This window comes from Meriones unguiculatus, chromosome 21 (genome assembly GCF_030254825.1).
Source record: "Meriones unguiculatus strain TT.TT164.6M chromosome 21, Bangor_MerUng_6.1, whole genome shotgun sequence".
Lineage (NCBI taxonomy): Eukaryota > Metazoa > Chordata > Mammalia > Rodentia > Muridae > Meriones > Meriones unguiculatus.
In genome coordinates this window covers 11354793-11368615 of record NC_083368.1, presented here as the reverse complement: position 1 = coordinate 11368615, position 13823 = coordinate 11354793, and the positions used below count along the sequence as shown (strand labels likewise).

General features: G+C 40.6%; 1 protein-coding gene across 1 annotated transcript; it reads right to left on the bottom strand.

The window, feature by feature from the left end:
• Window positions 1-4904: 4904 nt before the first annotated feature.
• On the bottom strand, window positions 4905-11241 carry Mad2l1 (mitotic arrest deficient 2 like 1). The gene is made up of 6 exons (XM_021653312.2): window positions 11032-11241; window positions 10559-10705; window positions 7635-7755; window positions 6463-6566; window positions 5587-5766; window positions 4905-5492 (listed from the first exon to the last, which is right to left on the bottom strand). Exons 1-5 carry the CDS (start codon window positions 11102-11104, stop codon window positions 5594-5596), a joined length of 618 nt encoding a protein of 205 aa, XP_021508987.1. The 5' UTR covers window positions 11105-11241; the 3' UTR covers window positions 4905-5492; window positions 5587-5593.
• Between the last annotated feature and the right edge of the window lie 2582 nt (window positions 11242-13823).

The following is a 13823-nucleotide window of genomic DNA, read 5'->3' as shown; positions in this document are numbered from 1 at the left end:
AGAATAACAGACTTGAAATTAAAGCTCTAACAGTTCTTACAACAACAAATAATATTTTTCCAAGAGTGACCCAGAAGTTCTTCATAAGTATAAACAAACTTAGGACCAGACATAGAATTGTGCTCTTTATCCGTTAAAAAACAAAACAAAACAAAAACAAAAACAAAACTCTCTTCTAAAAGGGTAAAAATTGCTATGAAAAACTTACTGCTAGGCTGGAGAGATGGGTCTTGCAGAGAACCAGAGCTCAGTTGCTGGTTTACAGCCACCAGTAACTCCAGACCTAGGGGGCCTCTTGGGGAACTTGCACTCAGGTGCACCTAGCCCCACAGAGGCATATGCTTAAAAACAGATGTTTAAAAAGTAAACTCAGCCAGGCAGTGGTAGTGTATGCCTTAATCCCAGCACTGGGGAAGCAGGGGCAGGCAAATCTTTGTGAGTTCTAGGCCCATGTGGTCAGGAGAGCCAAGGCTACAGAGAAATTGTTTCGAGACACCCGCCCCCCCCCCCCCAAATAAAGTAAACCTATTGCTGTCAGTGACATAAGAATGGCTTTGTGTTCAAACCTGGCTGAATACATAATGGAGGGGATAAACTGTTAATATACTTAAGCAGTAACGTACGGTACAGTTTTCAGTGTTATGTAGGGGGCCCAGAATTTCAATATGTAACATTATAGTTCACCCGACCAGGGGTATGAACAAAGCGTACAGGCAGTGAAAATGGCGTCGCAAAGATAGGTAGGGGCTTGGTCTGTGTTGATTTATCTTAAAACCAAATGACGGGAGGGAGGTGGTGGACATCTTGAAACATTAATAGCTTTTGAAACTTATTAACATATTAATTGTATCCATGCATGCAGCGGTGTTAAAATATTCCCTTAGACTGTTCGAAGCAAAGAAGTCCTTTTCCTCCTCTACTTTCCCAATAGCTCTTCCCAATTCCTGCTAATTACTACTTTCAAGTCATCAGTTTTTAGCCTCTTATGAAAGAAAATGTGTTGTCATTTTGTTAACGTCATGTGATTCTGTCCATTTTACTGCAAATGACACATTTCACTTTTAATGGCTAATATCACACTGTATTTGTAGTTTTAATTTGCATTTCTCTGATGCCTGAAATTTTGGCTTTTTTTCATGTATTTGTTGGGAATTTAAATTTCTGAAAAATTTCTATACAGATCATTTGTCCACCTTTAAAAATACCTATAATACATGTTAAAAATTGCATAGGGATCTGTAGAGGACCAGAACCAGTAGGATAAAAAAAGTACACAAGTATAACATATATATTAAAAATTATTAAATTAGCTGACTTTGAAAGAACAGCAGCTCAATTACACCGGAGGCCATGAATCTGGTAGTTGTTTGGTCCTGAAGATGGGCACTCAGCAGTCTGAACAGTCCCACAGTGGTCCTCTCACTGGAGGGGCTGGGAACCCAGCATATGGGGGCTGGATGCTTCAGCAATATGAATCCAGCATCGAAAACCTGGAAACCATGGTTTTGATATCAGCAAGAAATCAGCCATAGCAACACTATAATATTTTTCATTTTTCTTTTTTTTAAATCTGGGTGGCTACCAAAAGGTGCCACCCACATATGGGTTGGGTCATCCCATATCAATTAAATTAATTCCTCAACTGAGACTCCCTACTCAGGTAATTCTAATTTTCTGCAAGTTGCCATTAAAACTAACCATTGTAACCTCTACCCAGACACTGACAGATATTTTCTAGTCTTTAGGGTAGTTTTTCATTATGGTGGTTATTTCCTTTTTTGTGCTTTTTATTTTTTTAATTTATTTTTATTTTACTTTAATTTGTCAGCCTCTGCTGTTATTTTCTGAGCCCTGGAGTCCTGTCCAAAGGCTAAGGTCTGTACCAATGCTGTAAAGTGCTTCTGCTATGTTTTCTGGTAACTGTCATAGTTTTATGTTTGTACTTTTGGTCTCTAATTATCTCGAGCAGATTTTGTACAGGGATAACAACCTGTAAAGGGACAAACTCACTGGGTAACAACTGGCCTCACACCAAGTCTCCAAGGATGCAATTAAGGTCAGAAATGCTAGCAGTCTCATCTCTGGACCCAGTTCCAGATTATTGCAGATCCACTCTCCCAAGCCCTACTGCTCAGAGAACCAGGGACGTTGGTACTTCCAGAATCTATTTCTATTAATAAATCCTGTAGGCACTAAAAGTTCCTTGGAGGACTTTTCAGGGACCCCACCTCCCAACCCACAGGTCTAGATAATTTATCAAATCCAGGAAACTGCATTCTTAAGTTGTTGCCAGGTGATTCTTACACTCAGCCAATACTGTAATGGAGGTTTACATTTAAAATTTTCTTTTCCTTTCTTTTTCCCCCTTTCCTGAGACACAGGGTCTTCTATCATCCCAGGCTGGTCTCAAACTCAAGATCCTCCTGCCTCTGGAATGCTAGGATTAAAAGTGTGTGCCTTTAAAAAGAAAGTGTACTCTGATGCCATCTCTCTTATTAAATTACAGCTCTATGTAATAACCAATGCTGCATTTCTCTCCAATGTCATTGTGGAGAAAGGGGTTCTGGGAGAAGTTAGAAAGCACTTGAAAACACTACACCAGCAGAACTCTTGGATGAAAACACATATTCCAGGCATAATGCAACCAGAAGAGCAGAGATTGCTGGACTAACACAAGGCAAAAGATGTTCAATCAAAAAGATAAAACACAAAAGGTATTATACACTTAAAAGGGCCAGTACAGAAAGGAGACACAGCGAACAGTTACAGACCTCAAGCACCATTAGGACGTGCGCTGCAACAATTAAAACATGGGAGGGCTTTGAAGACAGCACAGTATGAGCGGTAGCGCATTGATGTAAAGAAAAGTGAAATTTACTTACAAATTGCCTATTGCTGTGAGATGTATGACTGTCCTCAACAATAGCAGCCACTGCAGAAAACCGTGATTCAAAAAATTGAAAAACAGACTTTTTATACAATCCTGTAGTGTATATCCCCCAATGATTGAAGGCTTGGACTTAACACAGTCACAGCTGCATCATTCACACCAGCAGAAACATGGAAACACCCCAAGCATTCACAGAACAAAGTATGGTTAAACCCATATGGGACAGTATTAATCATTAAAAAGGGAATTTGGAAATATACTGTATGGGTGACCCTGAAGACACTGGGATAATAAAAGACACAAACTAACCAATACAAGCATGATTTCATTTGTATGAGATACAGAGGCAGAAAATCAGCTACCAGATTCAGGGAGGAGCAACACGAACTTAAAATTCCAGTTATGTTTTACAAGAGGAAGCGTACGGGAATGGAAGGTGGAGACAGCAGCACAGCATTATCAATGTATTTAAACTGACTATATCAGAAAGCAGGACGCACCGACGCTTGGGAGCGTATGCCTGCAACCCTAGCTAGCACTTGGGAGGTTGTCAGGAGATGCTGCAAATTCTAGAACAGCCTGTGCTTCAGGATGAGTTCCAGGCCAATTTCTAGTTTCTTATTTTCTTCTGGAATAATAAAATAACAACACAGGAAGCAAGCTTGCTTGTCCTTGGTGCTCACCCCCTCTCTACTGGCTGTGAGCCTTTGGCACTGTTGGCAGCATGTTCTCAACTCCAGGCTTGAGTTCAAAACAGTTCTCTTGATTGACAGCAGATTTCTGCCTCTTTAAGGACCCAAACCTTGGGCTTCCCACAGGCGGGTCTTAGCCCTGCAAACTGCACAGGTGGTGGGAAGGTCTGTGGAAACTGTCAATCTTCCCTTTTGACTCTTTCTGCTGTGCTCCATCTATCCTCCATGCCAGTTCACTGTCACTCTGGGAAACCTCCCTGCTGCTTCTGGCACTCCAGAACCTCCGAATTCCCAGTAATTTTATTTTATTTATTTTTTATCCTTCACAAATTGAAGCCGACTGCCCCTGACAAGTCTCATGGCTGCCCTCTGCTGACAAAAGCTGAGTTAGCATCTCAGGCTTTGGCCAAAAGGAAAGGAGGGTAGAACACAAAATTTGAAGATGCATCATAAAACAAAGTAACATTTTGGGAAAATGTTTTACAAACTCAAAATATAATAAATCCCCACAGTGAACAAAGAAGTACCAATGCACACCTCAGCAGAGCCTCTATCTTACATAAGCCCAGGCCTTCCCATGGTCTTGTCTTTAAATGGAATTCTAACAGGGGAATTCATGCTAGCACTGAATTTTTTTTCAGCAGTAACGGAGATTGGATTTTCTGGCTGATTGCACCAATAGATCCTGAAGATCATGAGTGGGATTTCATCCCCTTCTTGGCTTCATTTATGCCTCAATGGACCAAATGGGAACAGGTTGCCTCTATAGTAAACAGTTGAGTTAGAGTTCAAGTCTGCCTCAAGAGACCCACTAGGTCCCACTGCATCGTGACTTCCCGCAGAATAGAAACTGGCCCCAAATCTTTTGGCTGTTAGATGAAATACCCTACTCCCATGATAATCCTATTGGAAATATAGGACAAATCTTTCCAACTAACTTCCAACAAAGCTCAGACTGATGCCTTGACTTTAAAATGTGTATTTAAATAATATATAATCGTTAAGAGGTATGAAATGTTTATGTTCAACTTACAAGAATGTGATTTTACAAAATTTAGTTATAAAACTCAAATTATAAACAAAGTTGTCACTTTTCTGGAAAAATTTTAAATGTTGGCAAATTATAATCAACACACCTATTCAGAATAGTGATGAAGGTAAAGAAGTAAGCTCGGTGTTCAGACCATAATAAACATGAGGTTGACATGACACTACAGGCTAATATATGAACTAATTTCAAAGGCCATTTCATCCTTCACGTTAATTGCACTGTTGTGACGAAGAAGATAGCACACGTCAACGGGAACAATCCACACACTCAATCCATTGCAGTATCTGACTGTATTAATACCAAACTAGCCATCAAAGACATTGTAACACAAACTTAAAACATGAGTTAATTTTTTATCAGTTATTTAAAGCTTGATTTTTTTTTTTTTATAAAACATTAAAACAGAGAGTTCTTTATTACAGAATTTAAACAGTATCAATTGCTTTGAGTTCAGGGTATATACAGTAAAATAAAATAATTAACACGTATTCAATATGGGATCTATACAAGGAGAAATAAAATGGACACAATAAGGCAGCATTCATGACTCTCAGAACTAAACAAACCTTTGATTCCTTCTGCTGTATTTACATTCAGGTGCTTCTCTATATCCCAGTGAAGATTCCTGAGCTAAATGTTAGGGGAAGTATTTAGCTTTTTAACAGAAGTTTTCTATCTACAATGACCACTGTATTAAAAAGAAAAAAAAAATCCACTCCACAATGCTGACACAATCTGCTGGTTCCCCTTAATAATGTGCAGCCCTCCTGGAATGTTGACTGTATGGCAAGTCCAGGAGGAACCCAAGAAATGGAACACTGAGGCACATTTATCAAAGTAGGATCCTGGCTTTCTTCACCTGTAAATGAAACATGGGAAGAAAATGTATCAACTATCTTTGACTTAGTGTCTGGAAAACACACTTGTGAATGATAATCCCATCCTTCCCTCACCTTCTCGTCAGTCGTTGACAGGCACTTTGTAGGCCACCATACTATTCACTTTGTGGATTGTGGTAGTAAAGGAACGCAGGCGGACCTCCTCAGAATTGGCAATGAACTGGGGTCCTGATTCTTCCCACTTTTCAGGTACAACCAAATCTTTGTCAGTGTAAATTAGCAGATCAAATGAACCTAAGTTGGGAATGACAGTAAAGTATGTTTTAAAAGTGAAGCTGTCCTCCCTGCCTCTCTCACTGGGACTTATTTTGAACCACCTCTGGTTAAAAAAGATAGCTTGGATTGTCCTAATTATTATTTTCTTCAACAAAAACTGGGTTTAGAACAGAGCATTACACTTTTCAGTAGAAAATAAAAGTAGTAAAAGAAATTTTGAGAAAATTTTCAAAGTACTGCAGAATATTTTATTTTTTAGCATTTTCATTTTTTTCTACTCTTTTCTTGAGTGTGTGTAGAGAGCACACAGGTGGATGCCTCAAATTAATGACTGTTCTTCCAGTTTATTCACTAAGACAGGGCTTCTCAGGCAAACACAAAGCTTACCAATGTGGCTAGTTTTGGTAGCCAGATTGCTTTGGTGATCCCATCCTGCCTTTCTGGGCTGGAGTTATGGGTGGGCCACCACAACCACCTGGAGGATCTTGATGGTAGGGATCTAACTCAGGTGCTCAGCAAGTACTTTAAGCACTGAGCCATCTCCTCAGTCCTCATCTTCACACTTTCTGGAATACACATCTTCTATTTGTGCTGTACTGTTTTCCATATCCCACATATTTAATAAATGGAAAGATTTAATAATTGGGGGATCCTCCCAACAATAGCTTATACTTTCCTCAGCACATTTAAGCCAAGAGGTTGCATAATACTTACAAGAAACTTCCAACAGTGGCAGAAATGTCACGGTAGCTGTGATCTGTCTGATCACTGAACGGATTTCATCCTGGATGGCTTTCTGTGACTTTTCTCTACACACACTAGACAGGAATGAAACAAATTCATTCTAGGTTTCAGTAAGCTAATTAAAGCACACTGGTAACCACTGACTGAACAAAATGCTTCCAATATCAGGAAACTAAAGGTTAACGACTAATGATATCCTTGGGCTACTGTATCTGTATCAGTCCTTTCTTTCCATCATCCTTTAGAGCTGATCTTAGTATCAGTCATTCAGTGTAGGATGATTAGTAGATTTCCCCAACACTCCCAGTTAAGTCTTTAAGATAATGGGAAATGGATTCAAACACAAAAATGTAGAATTTTGGCATTAACAAAGTTATTTATTTTATGTGTATGGGCATTGTGCCTGCATGCATACACATGTGCACCATATACATACCTGTTGCCATGGATCCCCTGAAACTGAAGTTACAGACAGTTGTGAGCTGCCATGTGGATGCTGGGAACTGAACCTGGAAACTGAACCTCCCAACTGCTGAGCCATTTCTCCAACCCAAACTTTGACATTTTTAGTAACATCTAAATACCCAATTCCTGATTAAGCCAAGTAAAATAAATTACACATACATTTTTTTATAAGCTAAAAATGTCCTACAGGTCAAAGACTTCAGAAGCACACTGCTCTTTATTACAGGAACTTACAGAAAAGTATGCCTAGTGTAATGGGCATTTCTGATGTAGAGTACTTGCAATCTTCATTTTTTACAAAGTTCATGGCATTAGATGAAGTACAGTGGAGCGGCATTTAGGTCAGGAATGGGTCTAGGCTCATCTCCAGCAGTTAACAGTACCTTTAAGCCTGTGATTAAATGGCCCACATAATATATCGTCAGAGTTTCTGGTATACCCAGGAACATGAAGGTCAAATATCACTGAGTTAGGCCCAAAGACAGCATGTTAAAAGCATCTTATCTAAATAATCTCTGACAGGCTATGAGGAACTCAGAAGCCCCTCACAAATCAACAAAGGTATCTTTAAAAACATTGCAATTCTAAGAAATCAGTTCATTACAACATGAACTAATATAACAGAGCTTGTAAAAAAAAAAAAAAGTTAATGTAGGAATAACTGAATCCATACTCACCCTTCTTCTTTTGCAGTTTTGTCACACTCAATGTCAAACTGCCACCTTTCAAGGACCTCCCCACTTTCAATGTTTGAGATGACCACCACCAGTTTCTGAACTGAGCACTTGTACAGCCAATCTGCAACACACAGGGCAGCGCTCACACTCTGTAATGCAGCGGCTCTCTTCTACAGACCCACTTTTTTAGCCTCACAAAATTCTTACACTAGAATTTTGGACTTCCTTTCATACATAAGGAAAGAGGTTCCCCACTAATAATCTGGCCAATTTAAAAATTGTCCACATTACTAACAGGTGCAACCCAGAGCATCACAGACAGAGCAGAGAACCTGTACTTTCAGTGCAATCACAGTAAGAACATAGGACATAGGCTTTAATCTAACCACTGTCACAACTGTCAAGTCACAGCTGTAGTGACTGTTCCGATTCACTCTGGGAGGTGGAAGAAGGATTAATTGTTGTGTTAACTGTACAAAAGAAAAGAAAAACAGGTTTTAAATAAGAACATATGTAATTGAGCAGGCTAATATAATTGCAAAGGGAGAATAAACTACATTATGAAAAATCAAAATATGTATTAACGAAACTATACTTTTAAGACTCAGGAAGACTACAACTGTGTTTTAAGCAGAGTGATCAATTAGCCTTGTGTTTCCAAACTATCATCCTTGCAGTAAGTGAACTATGAGCAAGAATCATTTTGAGGTAGTTTCCAGGTTTTTGATTTCATTTCTGGTTGGGATATTGATCTAGTCACTGATAAACAATTTGGGAGATCATCCTACATTTAGTTTTTATAAAGCATGTCTAGGACAACCTCACAGATATGTCATCTTTGTTATGAGTCTGGAGTAGAGGGTTGGTTTTACCACATAAAAGCTGATAGTGAAGTTGTACATGCCACAGATAATCTAGCAATCTCTAAGGAGGACCTCAGGAATTGGGACAGCAATTCAGGATACATCAATTTTTTTAAAGGGTTAAAGATGAAAGGAGATGAAACCAACTGGAAGAATTAAAATCCTAACAGAGATACAGAAAATACATGAAAAAGAAGTAAAAAGCTTTTAAAAAGCCTAGAAGAAATGCGACTGAAAACAAAGAACAATTCAGCTCTTAAAAAAGAGCAGAAGCTGGAATGTTGCCACATTATCTTACGATACATAAGAAAGCTCCCCACTAAATATCCAGACCAAAGTGTTAGTAATGTTAAGATTAAGGAAATCGGTAAAATCCCTACCTTTTTTGCCTATGAATCATGCCCAGCCTTCACAAGTGCTGATGGGCACTCTACTATGGAACTGAATTGCAAGGAGTGTTTAGGAGAATGGCCTTAAGCTATGCACAATGACAATGCCTTTAGTTCTAGCACTTGGGAGGGAGAGCTAGCTGATCTTTGTGAATTCAAGGCTAGCCTGGTCTACATAGCAAGTTCTAGACCAAGCAGAGATACATAAAGACCACGTCTCAAAAGCAAACCAAATCAAACCAAGAGAATGGCCTTAGGAAATATGAAGCTAATTGTATTCAGTTGGTCACCAAAAGAAGGCCATTTTAATGCTGAAATTAACAAAAATGCAATGAACACTATAACAAATTTGCAACTGAAACAAACTAAAACCCAACAGAGGCAAAACACCGATTCACATAAAATAAAACCCAAAGAGAAAAAGACAGTTGTATTGCTTTTAGAGCACTGAAAGACACAAAGCAAAACAGAAAGATTAAGTCATTTTAATTGTGTAAAACTTTCAAATTGTTGCACCTGGTTAAACTGCAAAATCCATTCCTAAGGCAGCTGATAAAACTCAGGGCTGGAGAGATGGCTTAGTGGTTAAGAGCACTGTCTGCTTTTCCAAAGGTCATGAGTTCAATTTCAGGCAACCACACGGTGGCTCACAACCATCTATAATGTGAACTGATTCCCATTGCTGGCAGGTGAAAATGCAGATAGAACACTCATGTACATAAAATAAATAAATTAAAAGAAAAACTATTTAAGACTCCTAAAATCAAGATATTCAGTCTACTTAAAAGGTAGTGGAGGTAATATAGGATAAACATACTAAAATCTGTACACCTAAAGAAACTAATCAAGAAGGACTCTGGCTAAGATGCTCAATCCCCATTCAGAAAGGCAAAGAGGATGGACATCAGAAGAAGGAGAAAAAAGGGAACAGGACAGGAGCCTACCACAGAGGGCCTCTGAAAGGCTTGACCCTGCAGGGTATCAAAGCAGATTCTGAGACTTATAGCCAAACTTTGGGTAGAGTGCAGGGAATCTTATGAAAGAAGGGGGGGGGGGGATAGTAAGACCTGCAGAGGGCAGGAGCTCCACAAGGAGAGCAACAGAACCAAAATATCTGAGCATAGGGGTCTTTCCTGAGACTGATACTCCAACCAAGGACTATGCATGGAGATAACCTAGAACCCCTGCACAGATAGATGTAGCCCATGGCAGTTCAGTGTCCAAGTGAGTTCCATATTAATGGGAACAGGGATTGTCTCTGACATGAACTAATTGGTCTGTTCTTTGATCACCTCCCTCTGAGGGGGGGTGCAGACTTAACAGGCCACAGAGAAAGACAATGCAGTCACTCCAGATGAGACCTGATAGACTAGGATCAGAAGGAAGGGGAGGAGGACCTCCCCTATCAGTGGACTGAGGGAAGGGCAAGGGTAGAGAAGGGGGAGGGGGTAAGATTGGAAGGGAATGAGGGAAGGAGCTACAGGGGGTATACAAAGTGAATAAACGGTAATTAATTAAAAAAAAAAAGTAGTGGCGGAAGGGGTGGGATTTCTCTCCATTATTTGCTTCCTCCCAATTCACAATCTGTAGTTGAGAAGGCATAATTGCTTTATGCTACTTGGGAGGCTTAGACATGTAAATGTATAAGATGTAAAGCTCAAAACGTGATTACCTTTCAGCTGCTCCACCACATTATTGAGATACTTTATGAGCTCGGGGTCAGTAGTTACAAGCAGGGTCAGCCCATATTTCTGCACTCGGGTAAAGGTTTCCGACGGATAAATGCCACGCTGATACAAAATGCTGTTGATGCCAAAGGCTGAAGGCGAAAGAAATAAGGCTGTAAACGTGTGCACACGTGTCTAAGTCTTGCGGACAGCAAGAGCAGGCACCAAACCATAGGGAAAACCTTCAACCCCGCAACGCCAGGCTTCACCATGTCGCTAAGTGTAAAAAGGTTACGTGGTCAGAGGCTGTCAGCACACCCCGGCTTTCAAAGCGAGGGTGGGATCACGCCCCAGGCGAGCCGCTTCCGTGCCAGGGCCCGCGCGGCGCTCCCCGCCCCCGGGAGGAGCGCGGGAGCCCCAGAGCTAGTTCCGCCCCGGCGCGCGCCCCCAGGCCTGGGAGGCCGCTCTCCACACTCACAGAAGAACTCCGCCACGATCTCCGCGCTCCCGCGCAGCGTGATGCCTTGCTCCCGGGCGAGCTGCTGAGCCATCACTAGATCTAGCGGAGAACGCAGCCGACCTCACCGCAGACCTCGTCCTCACGCCTCCTTCCGCTCTTCCCCGCCACCAGTTCAAAAGTAACTACCCGCCGGCGGGGCGCTCGGTGCGCAGGCGCGACCGGCCCTAAGCCCCGCCCACGCCGCCAGTTTCCGGCCCAAGCCCAGGCCTATAATACCGAACCCCTCTCTAGGCCCGCCCCAGGCTTCCGGTGACCTCACTAAGCCCCGCCCACTCGCGCAGTATGGTTAGGCTGGGATTTTGGCTTCAAGAGTCTGACTTAAACCGTGGCTTCCGCCCTAAGCCCAGCCCTGCGACGTGTGAAGTCCCGCCCAAAGCTACGTGTATCCGGTCCTGGCTCCGCCCACGCTGGCAGACCGACTGCGCAGGCGCAGAGTGGGGCTCCAACCTTGTAACTGTGCGTCCCGGCCTGGAGCGTCCTCGGTGGGCGGGGCCTCAAGTCAGGTGGCCTAGAAGAAGCCCGGGGACAATAGTGGGAACGGTAGCCTGCTAAGGGCCTGGTTTGTGCATCCTTAAAGCATCCTCCATCTCCTGGATAGTTTCAAGTATGGGCGACCCTGTGTTTGCAAGTCGTGTACACACACACACACACACACACACACACACACGCATGCACGCACGCGTACATACACGGTAATAATCACAGTAAAAATCCCATAAATTCAGCACTTTCGATTTAAACGATGAGCTTCTTGATTCCCTTTCTTTGCAATTAGCCTGCTTTAAAGTTTTTCGGTCATTTGCTCTCCCTTTCTGTAGCAGAGCATGTAAGACTACAAATGGAATTCACGTTAGGGTTTTTATATTGTAGAGTGTACTGAATCCAGGACATGGCATGTCTTTCAAGGGTCCCAACTGTTTCTTAGGCTGGTATTCAGGACACATTTTGAAGCCAGCTTACTGTTATAGATAGAGAGGTTTAAGAAGTTGCCAGAGAGGTTGAATAAGAAGGGATACGCCAGAGAAAGAAACTGAAAAGCTGGTGACAGCTGAGGAAGAAGAATGAAATGGTGTCATAGGTAAAGCTGGGGTACCAGGCTCTTTCTTCAAAAACGGTGGCTGGATTTGCTCTAAGTACTTGTCACCGCACCATTTAAAATTCAATCTTTGAGGATTGAATTCTTTCTTATTAACTTTTGCCCACTTAGTTTGTTACTTCCTTTCCCCTTATCAAAGGCGATACCAGTTTCTCCAGTTTATTTTTTTCCTTACAATTCAGTAGGATCTTGCTGTGTATTGTTTAGGGAAAGAGTGTTTGAACAGAGAGGAATAGAAATTGAGCTTCATTTTCCCTAATGATAATACAAGTAGCACACAATCAATATTTTCTTAATAAAAGATAAATATAAAGGTTATGTCATGAAAAGACCTATTTTTCATATTAGGGTATTAAAAACAAGTATTTTATTTTTTTCTAAATCTGGATGCACATGAACTTTTAGATTGAAGAACTCCATTAGTGACTTAGTCATATAATCTTATAGATAGGTCTAGAATGGTTATAACATTAGTCCGAGATTCACTATCTCATTAGTGGCAGATTTATAGGAGAATTTAGACTGCCTAGTTTAGTCTCCTTTTAAAACAGTCTCCTGTTAAAAAAATGCCAATGAACCTTCTTATTGTTGTGAGGATTATTTGTTTTTGAAGATGAGAGTATTTGATTTAGGCTAAGAACATTTACTCATTAACTAATAATGAACATGTCAAGAAATTTGCAGTAATAAGCCATAAAGAATTTTGTAGACACACAATTATTTCTAATTGCCAGGAGAGGGCAGTGTTTACCCATACACTAAAACCTTTGGAAAAAATGCAGATAAAGGCTTCATAACATAGCATCAAGGCAAAAACGAGGTTAATGGTTTCTAGGTGTCTGTGTGTATAGTAAACTTCAGAATGAACTGTTGAATTGTAATATATTATAAACTTACATTCTTTTTAGAATGCAATACATGGGCACCATTCATATTGTCAAATAGGTAAATAAGTTGACTGAAAGTAAATAGTTTATTCTAAATCTTATAGAACTGGAGATGTGTATCACATTTTGGTGCAATTTTTATCTGCAAGTTTTTAAAAAGATAGTATTTTTACACACTACAGGTTTTATTCTGTTGGGTTGAAGTATTTGAATTTTTAAAATTTATGTGCATTAGTGTGAAAGTGTCAGATCCCTTGGAGTTGGTGATACAGACACTTGTGAGCTGCCACGTGGGTGCTAGGAATTGAACCCGGGTCCTTTGGAAGAGCAGACAGTCCTCTGAACCACTTAGCCATCTCTCCAGCCCTGAAGTATTTTTTTTTAATTAATTCTTTTTTTCTTTTTGTCATAAAACTTAATGTTCCTCGGTTTCTTTTTTTTTTTGTATTGCTCTTGAAACAGGCGCTTAGGTGTTCCATGCTGGCTTGAAGCTTTTTATATTAGCCCAGGATGACTAGAGCTTCTTATCTTTCCACCTCCACGAGCTGAACGCTTGGATCACAGGTGTGTATCACCATGCCTAGTTCATTCACTGGTGGGAATTGAAACCATGTCATAGATTCCTCTTAATTTTATGTGAAGAACAAAGATTAAAATAATTTGTCACTTTCTGTTCTAATTACTTAGGGCTCATTTAGTATGTCTAATGAATATACAAAAATTACATGGTTTTAATAATTAAAGTGTAGACTATAAATCTCTTAACG

Bases quoted from the DNA above. Each gene is read 5' to 3' on its own strand.
- Mad2l1 (XM_021653312.2), bottom strand. From the start codon at position 11,104: ATGGCTCAGCAGCTCGCCCGGGAGCAAGGCATCACGCTGCGCGGGAGC. The intron at 10,706-11,031 runs GTGAGTGTGGAG...TTTCGCCTTCAG, and splicing joins GATCGTGGCGGAGTTCTTCT to CCTTTGGCATCAACAGCATT. The intron at 6,567-7,634 runs GTGAGTATGGAT...ATTCCTGTCTAG, and splicing joins AAAACTGCAAAAGAAGAAGG to TGTGTGTAGAGAAAAGTCAC.